This window comes from Python bivittatus, unplaced genomic scaffold (assembly GCF_059951505.1).
Source record: "Python bivittatus isolate LINGU-HERP-01145 unplaced genomic scaffold, Pbiv_v1 ctg000070_np1212, whole genome shotgun sequence".
In the NCBI taxonomy this organism is placed as follows: domain Eukaryota; kingdom Metazoa; phylum Chordata; class Lepidosauria; order Squamata; family Pythonidae; genus Python; species Python bivittatus.
Genome location: NW_028277034.1, coordinates 39,049,273 through 39,068,670, shown reverse-complemented (window position 1 = coordinate 39,068,670; position 19,398 = coordinate 39,049,273). Strand labels below are relative to the sequence as shown.

The following is a 19,398-nucleotide window of genomic DNA, read 5'->3' as shown; positions in this document are numbered from 1 at the left end:
CTTGATTCATATCTGGATTGGTACAAATAGAAATTGAGTGCAAGCAAATATAAGAGGCCTCAATTCTACATACAAGCTGGGGAACTATTCACAAAATTCTTAATAGTTTCACAACTATTTAAAATCTACTCTTCCACAACCTGGTGGCTTCCATACATATTTGACTACCAGAATTCCCCACTGGCATTGCCATTAGTCAGTCTGAATTGGAATTCTTAAGAGCTGAAAACCACATACATTTGCAAGACTGGATTAATTATTTTTACATTAATTTATATCCATGGAGGAATACCATCTCTGCCTTACTCCTCTGTAATTTGAGGAAGTATTTATTCTTATGGGTCAGAGAGAGAGAGAGAAACAAGTATGAAAGGGGAGAATAGAGAACTCCTTATGGCTGTTCTTATGCCAAGAAGACAATGGAGTAGAAACAGATCTTGAGTGAATACCATGTTGAGGGCCTCATACTTTATAATACTCTTTCCAGTATAATGTGTGAAGCATCTATGGTTATATCCGTTAGGCATCTGTTGAAGTCTGAATAGTTTTTTATGCTGCCTTTCAAATGAATGTTTTACATTGTTTAATTATTGTTTTAATTATTTTATTCTAATAATTTGTACTGTAAATCACTTTGCATTGCAATTGTACTGGAACCAATCTAGAAATATATTAAATTTTAAAAAATAGACAACTATCTTTCCTTACCATCAACCAACTACTATGAATTATTGCTTACTATAAGACCTCCCAAGATGTCACAAGATCAGATTGGATGTGATATTAATTGTATGAATGCAATTAACATGCATAATTTTTGTTAGGTAAACAGCAGCCATGGGAAAACCTAAGACCAATGAATGTTGGCAAATTAACATTAACCTCTTCTCTCCCTACCACTCTCCCTACAACCTTTGTCTTTCTGAAAAGCCTACTCTATTTGCATAATATTAGATTTATATAACTTATTAACTTCAGCCTATAATTAACCTTTTGAATTTCAAGGCTAATTTTAGGATGCATAGAATATACACTTAGGTTGCCACCTAATGAATAATTAACTGAAAGAAGTTCCACAGTCTTCCTTGGTCCTTATTTCTGATTGATATGACTGATATCAAATCTGGGCTGCAAACATGTAAATGACCACTAGATGGGAGGAAAGAGAGAAAACTCCAACTCACTACAGTATTTAGTGGTCATCAGGATTTTTTGCAGCACAGATATGTTAGTCACATGTGCAACTCTGAATTAGACCTCTGTTATGAACCAAATATATTAATTAAGTCTATGAAAGGCTTCTCATCTCATTATATGACAGGTAGGACATAGCTCTTTTTTTTTTTTTTTTTGGTCCATTGATTTTTGGGCAGCTCAGTAAACTCTGAATACTGGTAAATCAAGTTCTTCTCTTATGGATGTCTATTTTAATAAAAGGGAAATCAAATTTCATCATGCTTGTACCCCTTGAACTATCAGCTTCAACCTAGCCTAATATCCCATAAACGTATCAGTAGGACTGGTACCTATAAAGTAGTGTGCAGTTTAAGGCTCTTAGTGAATAAAAACAGAGTCAGGGAGTTCTGCCATACTTAAATAAAATTCGGAAACTGTACTTTAAAGTAATAGAAGACTCATAAGAAATAGTCATGTCCAACTGAAGAAAATAGGATTGACTCAAAGAAATTAATTGGCTTAAGTCACTCATGGAGGCATAACAAACAGGTTTTAGTTCAACAGGCATGTCTTGGTTTCACTAGTCAAAGTACACTTAAGGGTACCATTGGCCAGATCCAAAGAAGTATGAGTGAAAAAAGAAACTCTGTACAATTCTTATACAACCTAGAAGGAAACTTCTCAACATGCACATCATGATATTTTGGGAGTTGTATTACAACTATGAAACTTTATGTACAGTATAAAGAAGATACAGGCTATAGAAAATACATTCTAATGATTCAAATGATCTCAACAACAGCTTGTGTATCTGTATCTCAGGTTATTTTCTCACACTATACTATTTCAGCACTCTGGAAACAACACTTCTGTGAATGGAAAGGACTTATCCGCTAGTGGAATACCAACTTTACATCTGCAGTATCATATTTACTTCTTACATACTAAAGGCAAAGGGCTGTTTGCTAATATTAACCCACTTCCTGCAGCATACTACAAAAATCACATGAAGCTAAGAAATTTACTGCTAGCATTCAAATCAAGCTCATCTTCCCCCCTCTAAGGCTGCAATTTTATGCATATTTACTTGACAGCAAGCATCACTGAATTCAATAAAATTTATTTTAACATAAACCTACATAAAAGCAGGCTGCATAACATATAAGCAATGGGTGTACAAAATCAGCTAGATAAAAACTACACTTTCTACATTCAGTTCCATATAGCTATATATAATTTCCTGGGATTATGCCAACAGTCACTGTCACCTGTGGCAAAATGCGTTAGCAAATTTTATTGGAATTCTGAAGGCATTCCTAATATATCCACCATTGGCATGGAAAACTAAACTTGAATTTTGAAAGGTACAATGCATTTCAGAGCTGATTTTACAATAAACTGGAATGAAACATTAAAACTATATGAAATTTTAACAAAAAAAATCACTGGTAGTCAATGAAAATGATTCACAAAGTTGCTATAAAACTAGCAGATTCATCTGAAGCTAATCTTAATATTGGTTATATAGGGAGATATCTAAACTGTGGGCGTTAACACGGTCTTAAGACACGTCACTGTATCATTTGGAAACTGCAAGAACAGATTGTGCCTAAGATTTATAATAATATTTATCTGCATGCTGATTAAGATGTCCTTTTTTAAACATCCAGTTTTGTTGCTATTTTATACAAAATTTTATATAGCGTGACATGCTACATACATCACTGAAGTTGCCTCCTGTTGGTTTTGGACAGGATGACCTGATGCTGTTCTCTTTCAAAGTACTCTTAAGATTTTCTTCTCTACATCTCTCCTTTCTGCTTTCCTTTTTAACTACTGTTGACCTGCTCAGATATCTAAGTGGACTTGTGTTCACAGGTTGCCATGACCACTCAGGCAATCATTGGTTTAACTGTCTAAATATCAAAAGATGGCTGACAAAGAAGCAGACTATGTGAGACATTTTAAATTTAGAAATCTAAATTCCAAGGTTCACCATCATCCTTTGTGAAATGAAACCATCTCATCTATGGCAGCATATCATGCATTTTCAAGTAAATCATGAAAATTTGGAGCAGTTTCAGCTATCTACATTTACTGCAAAAAGACATGGCCCTTCATAGGATACTAAAGAAATTATTTCATTTCAACATATTCAGTATATAAATTGGGAGTTCTTTTTTCCAGCCATTTATACGTTACAAATTACTATCAGAGATTTGCCAATAGACAAACTAGTAAAAATTGTTACACACTATTAACTTTTCTGGGACTTATCTATTGAATTGATCTGTTAATTTTGATTATTTCTTAAAAAGGAAAGACTTCCCTTATTAAATTCCATTAGATTTAATAGTGATTTGCACATTTATTCCTATGGATTAAAAAAAAAAAGCCTGGCATTTTTTTTTTAGCATAATCCTCACTGTCCTCCTTTAAAAGAAACTGAACAATGGAAGAAAACAACAGTGTGGTGCAATTTTTCATATTCCAGTGACGTTTACTGGGGATAACTTTCTGGTACGTTGTCTCTTGTATGGCTGCACTCTTACTTATATTATTAACATATATGTAGCACATGCATCAGTATTGTACATGCAGTCTATCCTTTATTTGCTTTTGTTTGAGGGTGTCATGCATAAACTGAGATATTATAATGTGCTCTCCACAGGACTGCTTTTGAAGATGATTTGGGAACTTCAGCTGGCACCAAATGCAGCTTCTCAGGTGTTGTTTGGGGCAGTCAGGTCACCTGACATTATTTACCACTGCATCAGTTACTATTGCATTTCTATGCCCAATTGTGCCAGTGCTAACTTAACAAATTTGGGGGCCAGGTTATTTAATGGACTGCCCTATTTCTGAGTTGCAGAAATCTGATGTGAGGGCCATAACTCCCATTTTGAAAAATCCTTTTTAAGAAACTTGAATATGTGGCTCTTAGCTGCAAGCATTTTGGGTAGCCTTTTCTTTCTCTAATTGTACCAGTTTCAAACTATGGCATTTACCGAAATGGCTTTAAGGGATTTAGCTAGGGAGAGTTGAGGCATGGTTTTAACTATTTCACTCTTTTATCAGCTTTCCTGAACTTGATGCTCTGTAGATGTGTTAGAAAAGGCTGATTATAGAATGGTTTTGAAACTACATTACTTATTTTAAACTATTTTAGTGTATTTTACCTGTATTGCATGACTTTCATAGAGGCCTACAATAATTCATGTAAATAAATAAACAATAAACACTGCATTGTTTAGATTAAAAATTGTCTGGAGATCAAATTTCAACTCTCTTTAAATGGATATCAAGTTCTCTAAATATGTTGAAGTTCAAGGGGCCATTGCAACAGCTGATCAGCAGAAAGCCTATAGATCTGTTCCTGTCACTTAATCCATTTGGTCTGACATTACCAGCTGCCTAGTGACTCACTCAGCAACCTTCAATTCTCCCCACACTCCAGAACATTCAAACTCATAAATGAAAATCTCATGCTTCCATGAGAAACATTTGAATAATGATTAGGATGAATCTGCCAATGAAGTCAAAGTTTAGGGTGAATCAATTGCTTCATTTTTTGGGTAGAATATATACTGAAGTAGAAGATGTGCATAGCTCTGGTAAGATCTGAAATGATACCATCTACTTCTTAAGCAGTCACATATATATGTATATATAGAATGCATATTGGTGAAAAAATGAACACGTATTGTTAAAAAACCATCTCTAACTCATAATAAAATTTGCAGCTACAAATGCACAAGAGAAAACAGTTTTGCTTTGTGACTGATAAATAACAACAGTAACAATAAAAACTAAGTTTATGACAGTCATTAATCTCTAGTAATGAAACCTTGAACTCCTTCTGAACAAATCAGAACCCAGAAATAATAGTACACTTTCCCCTAATGAGCCTTCATTAAATGGGTTAAACTATACCCATAACCTTATGATTAGAATCATATTCCATTTTTTTAAAGAAATAAAGAATAAAGAAACCTTATTCTAATAATAAGGTTATGGGTATAGGTTAATAACTTAACAATTACATGATTGTATGTACAGATAATCCAGAGTTTGAGAACGAGTTTCATTTCCAAGGTCTGTCCTTAAGTCGAATTTGTATGTAAGCCGGAATGGTATTATTGTATAATACTGTATAAGTAGTATTGTATAGTGAACTCGAACCGTTGCATATGTAACTCAAATTTTGCTACAACAGGCTCCGTTCTTAACTATGGGTTGTCTGTAACTCGGGCGTTCTCAACCCGGGAACTACCTGTAGTGCAATACAAGAAAAAAAAACCCTAACAAATTTGGGTATGATCGTTGGTTATTTTTCTCAGAATGCAACAGTGTAGAAGCCAGAGAGCAGACCGTTTTGTTCTGCTGACTTTCCTGTAGTTATTTTAATCATATTAACTGCCTGTTCAATTTTATTATTTATAAAACATTCTCCCTATATAGCTGAGTATCATGGAAGAATATAATTCACAACTACAGAAAACCGAGAGAGGAAAATGGCTGTTCATAACTGATCACTATCCACACAACTCAGCAGCCTTCCATTACCAACATTCCTTTTCCCAGGAAAATAAAGATCAAACAGTTCACTGCAAACCACATTACCTCTTCTGATGCTATATTTTAAGGATCAGGGCCTGCTGCTGCTGCTGCTTCCATTTCTCTTAGTAAACTGAATTTTAGTTCAAGCAAGTTGAAAGTTTTAAGCCTGACAACTTTAACACTATTGCAACCCCCCCCCCAAGTTTCTACTCAGACTTGAAAGTACCAGTGAATTCACTGGAAGATATCTGAAGCATAACATGAAACTATTTCTCAGTATGATTAGAACAAATAATACATAGTTTTATATAACTATTTGGTCACGGTTAAGGCATTAATAACAGTAATGAGGTCCAATGAAAGGGAAACTGAAGGGTAGGGCAGTTAAACTATCTTTAATATAGAGGCTCAATATGAAGACCGTATTAAGGATTTAGTTCCAGAGATCAGTTTTGAAATATTAAAAACCGAGCCTAGATTGCTTGACTCTGTTCTGGTTTGGGAAGCAAAAAGCATGAAGATTGATGTCGTGTCCCTTAAGTTCACGTCATACAAAATTCCCTTTGGTTTTTCACTGCATGAAAGAGGCAATAGTGAGCCATGCCCCTCAGTCTATAATTTACAGAAGGAATTATATTAATGTACACTAATGGGAGGCAAATAAGTACTCTCCCTGGATAAATAATGATTATGCCTTTTTAAACATACCATAAATCTAAATGAATGCTGTGGATGGGTGTGAATACATAGAACTCTGTATGACATCAGTCTTAGTTTGTATATTTACTACTACTGCTTGCATGCACAGACTTCTTATATTGTTATAGGATACCTTTTTTTAGGAAAAAACTCAGTCATCAAAGTGATCTTTGGGTGAGATTCACATAAGAAAAATGGAACATTCTCTTTTTTTAAAAAAAAAAAAAGCTAGGATGCAGACAACATTCCATTCAAAAGTAGTTCAGGCATGAAATAGCTGATTTTTAGGCAGCAACATTTCTGTTTGCTCGTGACTAGTAAGAACTGCTTTTACATGTTAGGAAAATGTTCATATTTGTGAATAGAAAGAGAGCTGGTTCTGGTTCTGAATTTGTTCGATTCAGGAGCCCCTCTAGACTGTGATGACTTGCCAACAGGCTACCTATGGACAGAGACACCAAGACAGTCCCATTCTGAGCAGCCATCCAATGGGGAAAACTTTCTTCTCCTGCCTGCAACAACATGGGAAGCATCAGTTCAGTCACACGTGCCCTGTCAATTTTTGACGCACTTCCAACTGATTGCCTCAAAACTGGAGGTGTAGCTCTATGTGTGCTTTGGGCAATTGTGCTCTCATCTTTACTGTTCAACTAAAAGGGTAGTGGGAGAAAAAATGAAGCATTAAATGGAAAATTCTAGTTTCAACAGACAATGGCTAAATTTGAACTTCTAACTTGAAAGTGATGTGTTGGGAAGGATATTAGCCCCACCATTATTTAGACTGAGATGGGCTGCAACCTAGAGAGATATGCTTCTTTTTAACAGTGGGAAATTGCAGCTCAAGGTTGTGTTTATGCAACATGGTTCCCCACGGTTAAATAAACCATGGTTGACTTAATAGATCCAGTTTTCAAGGTTCACACAACATACTGAGCTAGCTTTACAGCCTGTCTCTGCACAGCACACTACTGTATGCTAAAATGGGATTTGCTATTTTGTGGTGCTACGTGTCATGTGAATAACCTATCTGTATACCAGCACATCTGCCTGTATACAGTGAAGAAACAAGTAATTAAAAAGTGAGGATGCTTCCAAATGTAGTGCTATGCATTTTGCTAGCCACAACTGTGATGCAAAGTTAGTATGCAATTATCTCATATGGCATGCCCAGGCAATTTTTAAAGATACTAGACTTCTTTGTCAGGGAAAGTGGTGGTTAAGGAACACCTACCAACTGTTCATTCATTAATCATATTTCCTCTTCCAGTCCATTTCTTTCCCACTCCTCCACCTTATTGCATCGACAGGGCAGCACCTATATGTTCATTCTCAAAAACTGTTTAATTATCGCACATTGCAGCTATGATTCTAACTTTCTTTTCTAGCAACAAAGTTGAAGTCAGCAGGATTTTAAAAGTATTTGCTTAAGATGGGGCTGTAAACTTCAGGATGCTTTGCAGAAGACTGCCACGCTGATGAAAATGAGCTTTGACCTCAATCCAGACAAAGTTCTTAAGGACGTATGAGCCCTTCTGGGTCAGACAAAAGCTTATCTATTCCATTAATCTATGGGCAGCAGTGAAGGATGGAAAGAGATGTTTATAAGGGTAACATGGCATCTCAGCCACGTGTTTCCTTTGTGATACCTTGCACAGAAATCAAAGGAGCACATGCAGAGAACTATGGGAATTAACTTTTTCTTCTTATTTTGCCTGCTAATGCTAGTTTTCCCTTAAATGGAGAGGAGCACGGCATTTGCAAGATGTTGATACAGGAAGTTTTCTTTGGTATATTAAATATTTTTTTCTCTCCTGCATTTTCAGATTCTCAGCAAATACAAGCTTAGAAACACGCCATTTGCTAAGAAATTATCCAGTTAACTGCTAAGGTTGCAATCTGACACCAACTCACTAGAAAGTAGGCACCTCTGCATAAGACAGTAACCCACAGTAAACTGAGTTGCGGCTTAATGACTTAATCTCATTGTCTGGATTTACATAATAAATTGAACTATAAACTAACCGCATAGCCTGGCTTCACACAAGCAGCTAACCTAAAATATGCTTGGCTAGTTGGCAGTGCAGTCATGAAAACAGTCCTAGTGTAATTTACTTCTGTGCAAATATGCATAGGATTAGGTGGCATGTCCATTTAAAGCAACACGAGATCCTGCTTTGTCAGACTGAACAGGGCATTCAGCCTTACCCTACCAATTAATTTTCAAGTATATCTCAGTATTTTTAGGGGACATATTCCTAATAAATATGCTGAGAAACTGCAGTCTTACCTTGCTCATAACTAGTTAGCAAAATTAAGATCATGGTGTTTAAGGAGGAGTATTGGAAAACTGTACAGGAGAGTACACTTAATGCACCCAGGAACAGAAAAAAGGTATCATTTTTAGTTATGGTTTAGTGTTCAAATTCAGCATTTACTGTTTATTGTAAAAATCACAATATACATTCTCTGAAATGTTCTATGAAATAAACAGGAGTGTGTTTGCAACCAAAAATAACAGGTACATTTATATACAACTGATTTTTACCAGCTGAAATGTAGTCCAAAGAGGCTGTTGCATCAAAGTGATATTGGATTATCATATATGCACAATAAACAGCTATGGGAAATATAGAAAGAACAAGTTATTAAACTTTCCAAAAGGATAGTTCAATCTTGCAAGGGCAGAAGAAATTAGTATCACCCAAGTGCTGTTTTCCTTTTTCCCCCTATTTTTTTAAGTGAAATGTTAAACTTAGTGGTAACATTAATACTAATAAAAATATCAACTTATAAGTTAACTCCTGTTAATCGCAGTTGCAATTCTGAGTTGCTAATTTCAGTCACTTTACATCTTAAAAGTCCCATAAAGAACATGCTCTCTCCAACCAAACGCACTCATCTGATAGGTTCATCTACCTGGCAATACTATAGTTTTAATAATGACAGGGCTTTAAATGATTACAAGTCTTTCCTCTTTTTTCTTCCATCTAAAAATAATGCTATTAGTCATTTTACATTTTTTTTCTTTTCTCTGTCCACTAAACTAAATACATGAACTGAAAACCACAATATCCCTTTTACTTTGTTTTTTAAAAGTCTACTAAACTTGAGGACCTCTCTTTTCAGTTCTGTGATAATACATTGTCAATTCTGAGTTTTTAAAAAATAAATGCATATACATTTCAATCACACATAATCATAGATATTCTTTATCCAATTGTAAAATATACTACAAAGGGCTATTTTTGGTAAGGATGTATTATAAATCCAAAGTATTACTTTTGGTATGCTTCACTAACTTCTTCACCACCAATTGTTGTCTTGCAATAAATTATCAAAATAACCCCCAAATTACCTAGATGTTCATTTTAGCTGAAGGTAGGACAATTGTAAGATCTGGGATCAACTTTAGAAAGTTAAGTTCCCTGACTTAATTTTCAAACAAAGCAAAATCTAGGCAGCAGGTAAGGAAGGAAAGAATCCCTTAAAACGGCCAAAATTATTTTAGAAATTATAAGTTTCATGGGTATTAAAGAGTTTGGATTTTTTGTTTAAAAAAAAATGCCCTTCACCATTAGTTTCACATTAAGTAAAAAGTAGTTTACATATCACCAAACAACACACCTTGCAATAACAGATAAAAATATAGAGAATTGGTTCCGATCATTTTATGTGTAATAAACTCAACTTGGGTATATTTAAAAAAAAAAAAAAAAGCAGCAGCAGAAATCTTCGTGTAATTATTTTAAAAGGTGAAAAAAAATCCCCTCGGGCGTTGAGTGATTTCGTGGGCCTTTTCCTTTCCAAATCCCACGAACGCAAACTTTCCACGCTTTCTTCCCTATCGAAAAGACCCCACCGAGCAACAGAACGCCCAACGCCCGGCCGGGTTTTTATTCGAGGGCCGACCTCCCCGCTCCCCCTCCTCCAAAGCGGCTCCGGGGCAGTCCAGACCCCCCGAGGCTGCGGACGTGTGGCTATGTTTTGTGCACAGTACTACGGAGAGGCAAAAAGTGGGGAGGGGAAGGAGGGGGCTCCCCCCTCACAACCTGAAGGAGGCTTCGGAAAAGGGATGCTGCATCTTGAAACTAGACAAGAAGCACTGGAGAGGTGGGGGAAGGGGGTTCACGAGGGACGGCGGGAGGCTGGGAAGAAAGAAATCATCTCCTCTGACCTCTAGCGAAGTGCCAGGTTTTTTCTTTAGCTCTTCACATTTCCTAAATTTGCAGATCTGGTGTCCCGTTTTGCGGTTCCTGCAACTGCTGCAGACTCCACAGTTGATGAGCCTCTTGCAGGGAACGCAGACCCCACACCTTTTCCTCTTCTTCTTGGCCGGGTTGCCGCCTCCCCCGCCTCCTCCTCCTCCTCCCGCGCCGCCGCCGCCGCCCCCTCCTCCTCCTGCTCCCCCGCCTCCTCCTCCCCCTCCTCCGGCGGCTCCCAGGGAGGAGGACGACGAAGAGGCGGAGGAATGGCTCTGCGGGCAGTCTGCCAGATTGGCAATTTGAAACGCGCTGTCTGTGACGGCTGCCGAGGCTGCTGCGGGGGAGTGCAGGGCTGTCATGACGATGACCCCGGGAGGTAATGAGATGCCCCCTAAAGCCGGGATGGCGGAAAAAGTCCCCACGCGCTCGGGGAGATTCATTATCTCTGCTTCGGCAGCGCCGCATTTGAGCTTGTTCATGCAGTCCCCAGCCAAAGGTCTGCAGTGTTCCGGGGCTAAGGTGGAGAGGAAATTATTATTGGCCATTTGCAACGAGGGCTGCTCGGCTGGCGCGCAGCCAGGCTTGCCGAGCCGCTGGGACTCGTTCCGATGGTGCAAACTCCCGCCGCTCCTGCCGGCGGCGTGCAGCGACGAGGCGGGCGAAGAAGCCGACGGCGGCGGCGGCGCGGCCACGGACGAGGCGGCGGCGGCGGCGGACGCCTTCCGCGCCACGCCGCCGGCTGCGGCGGCCGCGGGGTTGGGGCCGCCGACGCCCGCGCCCCCGCCCCCCGCGCCGCTGCCCCACAGCATGGCGGTGGCGGCGGCCGCCGTGGCCGTGTCGCAGTTCCACGGGGACATGCCGATGCGCGCGGCGGCGGCGGCGGCGGCGCTGGGGAAGATGGGGGTGGTGATGCGCGCGATCTTGGCCGCCTGCGGGAAGGCCCCGCCGTTGGTCTTGTAGAAGGTGGCGAAGGAGCGGTAGCGCTCCATCTCCGAGTTGTAATCCACAAGGCTGTTGAGGGCGCCGTCGGGCAGGTGGTTCTCCTTGGGCAGCCCCGGCGCCTCGGGGTTGGGCCCCGTCTCCACACACACGTTGGTGTTCATGGTGCCCAAGGGGTGCGGGTGGGCCTGGGGCAGCAGGGCGGGGGGGAAGGACGAGGACGAGGAGGAAGAGAGGAAGGGAGGTCCGGGGAGGGCCAGGGGAGGGAAGGGCAGGGCCGGGAGGAGGGCCACTGGAGCCGTCGGGGGGGCAGAGACGGGGGCTGGGTGGCCGGAGGGGTCGAAGGGAGGGGAAGGGAAGGGGGGGAAGCGATATCCTCTAATCCTCTTGGGGGGGCATCTCTCCAGACGGCGAAGTCTCAGGCAGCCGGCTCTTCCTTGGCATTCTCAAGCCCGGGCACCGTCGCCACTGAAATAAAGAGAGTCATTTCGGAAAAGGTCTACGCCAAAGGGGGAGGGGGAGGGCTGGGGAGGGGGCGGGGAGCCCGCTGCGTTTGTGTGCTTTTGTTTTGGTTCGGTTAAAAAAAGATTCACAAGACACGCAGAGAAGAGGCGTACATCAGTCATTGCAACTCATTTGCATAACAATCAATAAAGACATGATCCGGCCACCGCAGCCTCCTCCTCTTCCCCCTCCTCCGCCTCCTCCTCCCCCCGCGGGCTACCCTCTCTTGCCTCCCCCCGTAAACGCTTTAATAGCTGCGAATGGCGGGGGAGGGGAGGGGAGGGGAGGGGAAGGGCCGACAAATGCCAAGGGAGAAAGGGCAATTGGAGGGCTAAACACATGCAAATGATGGGTGGCAAGAGGCTCCAGATCCTCTACCCAGAGGGCATCTGAACGTTAGGGAAGGTGGGAACAAGCCGGATTGCCAGGGAAGAAAAGGAGGAAACTATCAAAGGGAGTACAGGAGGGGAAAAGAGTATTCCCAAGATGTTAAAAATAACAAAAGTGTAATTGTAAGGCTCCACGGTGTCCCTAACCCTACCCTCCTCCTCAGTAGGGTACAGCTGCACAAAATAACTGCAAATCTTAATTTATTGGGAGCTAGAGAGACTTGTAGCTGCCACTATGTCCTTTGGGGTCTCTGGGTCTGAGTCTCAACAGAATTGATGTTGTTAAGGGTCTCAAGGCCAGGGCTCTTGGTGAAGGTTCTTAGCCCGAAATTAAGTGCCCTAGAAAATGGGGCCAGGTGAATAGATAGGAAAGCAATTTCCCAGGGACCAAGCTCACATCTTGCAACTAAACCCTTATGGGTTCGAAAGAGGTTTAATCTCCAGCCTGGAAGGCTGCAGACAAACAGGCTCTCTCTTCTCTACACAGGTCCATACCTGTGGATATATGTGAGAAATCAATTTGTATGTTCATGGAACACTTAACTAGGTCAGCAAAGCATGTTAAGTTTTGTTACTTTTAACCTTGGTTAGTTTTTTGTGGCACTGTGTGCTGTGTGAACCCAATCCATTTGAATAATTTATGGGATAATTTACCAAGTTAAGCACATCATCTGAAAATATGCATATATCACCTCATAGAGATTGGAAGTGCTGATTTTGAAGGTAAATTATTACCTGTTCAGTATAATACAACAGTCTATAGGCTTATCATCACCTTGATGGCTGGAGGATTTTATGGGGCTTATTGCTCCCAGGTCATACTTAAAATAATTGCTGGGGGGATTTTAGTTTGCAAATCAGAGACTTGCAATATTTAGAAAGTAAAACAAAGCATTAACCTAGTTGAATATATGTAACAAATCCAGCCTATAATCAAACAGTATGATGGTTGCTTTAAGTGTTGTTTTGTGTGTGGGTGTTTGTGTGTGTATACACACACAATATATATATTTAGCAGGATGTTTTTATTGTAAATTAAATGCAGTCTTCTCCAGAGACAGTCTGGAGGGCCTAAGAACAGTTTTCACATCATTCCTACAGGTGAAAAGTACTTATCAATTATACTAATTACAATCATAATTAGACCAATGAACTATTTCTAGCCCAACCTACCAGCTACAAAAGCACACAGATCTCTAACTTGAAGGGGTATACTAAAAAGTATGGTTGGGGAAACTAATCAGGAGGAAAGGAAAGCAAATCTAAGAACACACACCTCAGTCTTGCTAGAGTAGGAGTCACCCTGCATCCTTCAATCACTGAAAGCTTTTAATCAGAACAGAACCACCTTTGCTTTTTCACATCAGGAAAAGAAAAGAATGAGAGAGAGAGAGAGAGAGAGAGAGAGAGAGAGAGAGAGAAAGAAAGAAAGAAAGAAAGAAAGAAAGAAAGAAAGAAAGAAAGAAAGAAAGAAAGAAAGAATCAATCCATTGCTCCCTGGAAGGATTTGGTGATCCCACTTTTCCCACACACAAACTCGATTTCTGGTCACCATGCATAAAAGGATACTTTAAAAAAACTGTTTTAAAGGAAACTATAGCAACTACTTAATATAAGTCATTTTTCTGGTAATGGGTAGGTAAAGCGCTCGTACGGGAGAGGAGAGTGCTAATGTTGAGTGTAAAAAGGAGGCAGGCTCTAGAGACTGCACGTTCATGCCCTATTTTTCGCAGCCTTAAAGTGGCTTTGCTGCACAAACGCTCTTTCCTACCATTTCAACCTCTTCCCTCCCCCGCCCCCCACATCTCCGTCACCGCCAAATCCCCTTGCAAGGTTTATGGCTACCAGAAACGAGGAAAAAAATAATGGTGCCACCAACCATGTCATTATTGTTTAATCGATGTTATCTCTGGAGCGCGAGAGAAGTCTAAAGCGCCGCTATTGATTTTTTTTCTTCAATATTAAAACTATAGACCGATTAAAAAAAATTAAAAGCAGCTCAGAATGCACGATTTTCTCACTGTTGAAGCCAATGTGACTGTTCATGTTCAATACTGCATTTCTGCTCTGCTAGAGACAGGGAGATCAAAGGTCATATTTAACATTCAGGAGGAGGGGCTGGTGCAGATTAATTAATAAATTAATAGAGCAGCGTCGTTTATTGCTGAAGCTTAGCATTCATCTACTTTAACAATCCCAGCGGTCCAAGAGGCGGAAAAGAGGGAGCGAAAGAGCGCGCATAGGGGGAAGGGGGAAGAGAGAAAGGAAGGAAGGAAGGAAGAAAAAAAAGATTCAAAAACAATCACTTACCAGTCTCTGTATTTGGGGGGGGCTGGGGGCTTGGATTTGCAGACGTTTAACCCGCCTGTTTGTCTTTATTTAGTTGCACATCACTCCCTAACACAAAGGAGAGGGTGGAAAAAAAAAAAACCAAAACCAGAAAAGAAAAATATCCCGAGGTGTCTTTCTTTGGCCGCTCCTCAATTACAACTTTGATACTTGTAAACAAACTGTACAGGGCGGTGATGCGGGTTGGGGGTGGGGAGGCTTGGTGGGGAAGAAATAAAGACTCCGATCCACTAAGCAAATACCTGTAAGTGCCTCTTTTTTTCTGGTTGCAGAGAAAGGGGAAGGGAGGGGGGAGAGGAAAGAGCAGGCAGCGAGTGTGTGTGCGTGTGTGTGTGCGCATGAATGTGTGAGAGCGCGCGGCGGCGGCGGGGCTCGGTGGTCTCTCCCTGCGCGTTGCGCTCCGTCCGTCTCTCCTGTCGCTGTGTGCGATGGAGGGAGGGAGGCAGTCGGGGGACTCGCTCGCTCACTCTCCCCCTCGCTGTTTGTGCGTGCCTGCGTGTGTGTGGTTACAGGAGGAGGGGAAGGAAGCGAGGAGGCGGAGGGGAAGGGGCGAGGAGCGAGAAGGCTGCGCAGCGCCGAGGAGGATGCGGGGATGTGGACACCTACTGATGATTGGCTGCGAATTACACCAGGAACAAGAGACGCGCACGGGCCGCTGCTCCTCTTTCCCCCTGAAGTCCCCTCCCCTCCTCGCTTGCGCCTCTCCTCCTCCGACGCAGCGAGCGGCCACATTTCGCTGCCCCTCCTCTTTCGGCCGGGGAGGGTGGGGAGATAAAGCTGCCTGGAGGCTCATTTGTAAGGAGCAGCCACTTGCCGCGCACTCCAGCCTCTCCATTCCCCATTCACTTGCCTCTGTGCGTGCGTGCGGAGAGCGCAAGGGAAGCCGGGGAGGGGAGGAGGAAGGGTGTGCTCCTGTCGGCGGCTGGGTGGCTGCCGAGGGAAGACTTGGGCGGGGGAGGCGAGAGCCCCGACCCCAGGGAGCGGGGAGGTCCTTGCTTCCCCGCGAAGGATGCTCTCTGCGAGCGCCCTCTTCGCCTCGCTCCGAACCTCCCCGCGCAACTATGTGCAGGGCGCCTCCCGGAAGGAGAAGCGGTGGCTCTCGACAGCCTTCTTCAGAAGGCGAGGAGAGGTCGGCCCGAGGGGGGTTCTCCCGCGCCTTCTTCCGAAAAGCTCTCGACCATCCCCGAATCCCAGGCGTGGAAAGGAGGGGAACGGGAAGCCGGCAGGAAGATCCCCGGCAGGCGCTTTGCGCCAAAGGCGTCTTCTGAGGCTCCTGACTCTCCCCGCGGTGCGTCTCCCCCGGAGAGAATGCAAATGCAAAGCGCTACCTAAATGCGAAAGAGTTGCTGCTGCCTTTGTCGCTACCGTTCCTCTTGCAGTTGGGAAAAAAGGCCAAATATTTCACCCGGTCTGAAATGCAGTCGTCTCGTGGCGAGTTGTTATTCAGAGACGTCTTCGAAAGTTGCGGAGGTGATAGTAACCCTTCTTGCTAACACCAAAATAGCCAAGCTTACTGGCCAAGACATGGTCCGTGCTTATGTTGGCAGTTCAAATGTGCCTGCTCCTCTCCTCAAAAGAGGTTGGATGTTTCAGTGTTTCACTGGACCTAACTAAAGTTCTTTATTTTAATTTTGAGTAGGATTAGGAAGAGGATAACTACAAAGATTAATATCTTGATTTTAGTTGTACTCTTTTTTTTAAAGCCGCCTGGCAACATCTAGCTGACCTTGACTGATGCCAAAAAGCTAATCAGAGTCAGACCTGCTTAGAATATGGATGGAGAGCTCCAGGAAATATTAAAGACTAGGCTAGAAAAGAAGCTGAAAAGTAAAAATCCATTTTTGTATTAGGAAGTCGCCAGCAGTCAAACGGAATGCAAAGGAGGCTTTACCTGGACCTAAATCCAAATTAAGTTAAAATTGTGCTAGCCAGTTACTTCTCTTTAAAAAATTAATGGAGAAGACAATTAAAAACAAGATGATTTCAGAATTCTATAGAATGTTATTCTAATTTCACTTAAACGTGCAAAGTATTGTGCAATAATAACCAAAATGACGGTTACAGGCCTCTAGCCATGTCTATACACCCATAGACAGTAACATTCATGGAATCAGTAGGCTGTAGTTTGGGGTGAGAGCAATTCTTTCCCCAGGTTCCCATGGACTTTGTGGTCTGTTGTCACTTTGTCTCTCAGTTGATTTTAATTCCTGACCTTCAACCCTGCTCCCTTTGCTACAGATACTATTCTTGAGTTTCTAAACCAAAATTAGGCTCATAATCTTACCCCCTCTCATGTCAGATCTTGTTCCTACTCAAGATCCAGGCCTCGATTCTTTCCTATTCTCTCCTATTATCCTGGACCTATAACTCAGCTATATTTTCTTTCCCCATAATAGTTTTCCTTTCATCCCTAGATGGATTTCAGTTTCCCATGTTTCTGACATAATTCTCTGCTTTCCTGCTTCCTTCCTCAGATCCCATTTCTCCTTCGTGTTCTAGCCCCACCTCCACTCTTCCACCTTCCTCCTGGAAACCTTCCCCACAACTTCTCTTAAACCTGCTGTCCCATGGTTGTCATCTCTTTCCATCATAGTCTCCTTATCTTCCTTTCACCAGACATCTGCCTTTCACTTGGTCAGGTTTCATCATCAGAAATGCAATTCTGCAGAACTTACCTGCTACTTTTAAAGTCTACCATGATTACTCAGTCTTCAGGTATTTAATATACTCAAGTTATTTTATTTGCCTTTTGAGATGTTAATCAACAAACAATCACAAGGTTGTCCATTCTTGCATTGCAAAATACAGTAGCCAGGCAGCAAGGTAGGGAGATAAGTTACATGCTCTCAACTTGTGCTTCTTTCTCCCTCAGCTGGCTGACTGGTCTTTAAGATCTTACCTTTAGTGGGAAAAGAATTTCATCATGTTCTGTTCTTTGTCTCATTTTACATTTGCTGTATGTTCCAAGTGACTTATTTATTCATACAAGTTATAACCCACCTTCCTGCAATTCTAATGGGCTTGGGCTTTGTTTGCTTTTAATCAGGAGTCGGCAGACCATCATCACCCTGCTGGCAGCCCTCCAGCCTCCTGAAATCATACTACTGAAATTGTGATTTTCAGCTGTGCTGTTATCTTCTTCCAAAAATAGGGATAGGGATAGAGGTAGGAGGTCTCTGGGAAACAATCCTCAAATGCCAAAGCCCAAATCATGCCACCAAAGTTCAGCCTCAGAGGAGGCAACACCTAGGTGGCCAAGCAGAGTCAGCCCTAGTGAGCCTTTGTATGGGATTCCCACAGGTCTTGGAAAGTCAGGTAAAAAGAAAGAAGAAGTTAATGGCAAACTACTTCAGTTGGATGCAGGCAGTTGAGTTCAACTAGGGGGCATCTTTACCTTTGGAGTTAAGCATTTTGCATCAGAATCAACCTTATGTTGTTCATTATGGCAGATGAGCTAAGAGAAGGACCAGAAGCTGCAGCGCTCAAGCCCATTGAAGTAACAGTCAGGCACCACCTAACCAAGATTAAATTTCCCTGTCTGGTAAAAACATCTTGAGAAGGCCTGCTATAAGTTCCCTCTCCTCCTGGGTGGTTAGCAGGATATAGACAAGAAGGCAGGCCTCTTTGCTTGTGGTCCCTTTATGGAACTTTACAGCTGTTTTGTGCTGTCCCTTCCTAGCACTAAGAAGACATTAAAAACAATTCTATTTTGCATTGCTTTAAATCCGAGGTGACTTTTTGATGCACATCTCAAGGATGGTTCTTTTGAGTATTATGATTTTAATTTATTGCTTATGTTTCTGTATTTCTATGGTTATCACTCAGTTGTATGCCACCCACAGTCTGTAGATTGGGGCAGGCTACAATGGGTAGGCATCAAATTAGAAAGCACCTTTTAAGCTTTTGAGTCCCAACAGCTGTTTAGTGCAGGGATGTTAGAACTGGATTCATCTTCAAAAATCTTTTATCCGTGACAGCAAATTAAATTTTTTCTTGAGTATTCTCAGGAGTGTGTGCCTGAAGTTTTCCAGTGCTTCAGTAGGAGTCCCCCCAAATACAATTCTCATAAAGTTTATATAATTTTTCCCCCTGAAGAATTTTGGCTCTATTAATCCAATTCCAAATCTACATGGATAACCTGTTACAATACTTTGAACACTGTTGATCAGCTATTTAGAAGTTATAGGAATGCTGGGGACCAATCATGTTCTCTACCCCCCCCCCATCCCCATAGCTAGTTATACAATTTATCCTGTAATGTAATCATTTGTACATTTTCTGGGAATAAGTCCCTTTAAACAATGAGACATCTGTATAAATACACGTAAGACTGTTCTGGTGGTCATTCTCTATGGAACCGTGCAATTCTGGTTGTTCACATGTGCAGCAGACATTTATATTCAAATAAAAATGAGGATAAAAAAAAAAAAAAACCCTGCTTCAGCACATACATAATGTTTGGGATAGCCAGCTTTAAATCCCCATTCTGCAATAAAGCACACTAACTGAATTTGTACTGGGGAGAAGGGAAGAACCGCATGCTGTCCTGATCTGTTTGGAAGAAATAGTTTTGAATGTTA

At 41.8% G+C, this 19,398-nt stretch overlaps 1 protein-coding gene across 3 annotated transcripts in view; it reads right to left on the bottom strand.

Moving 5' to 3' along the window:
* CXXC4 (CXXC finger protein 4) overlaps nt 1–15,335 on the bottom strand; it is a 57,004-nt gene extending 41,669 nt beyond the window's left edge. The window contains exons 1-2 of one of the 3 annotated variants that reach the window (XM_088133014.1): nt 14,780–15,335; nt 10,610–12,044 (exon numbers count right to left, since the gene is read on the bottom strand). In XM_088133014.1, the coding sequence (XP_087989140.1) occupies nt 10,610–11,740 (1,131 nt within the window). In that variant the 5' untranslated portion in view covers nt 11,741–12,044; nt 14,780–15,335. Of the gene's footprint in view, nt 1–8,857; nt 12,045–14,779 lie in introns of those variants that run through there. The other 2 variants (XM_088133012.1, XM_088133013.1) reach the window with 2 other exon arrangements.
* Nucleotides 15,336–19,398: the final 4,063 nt, after the last annotated feature.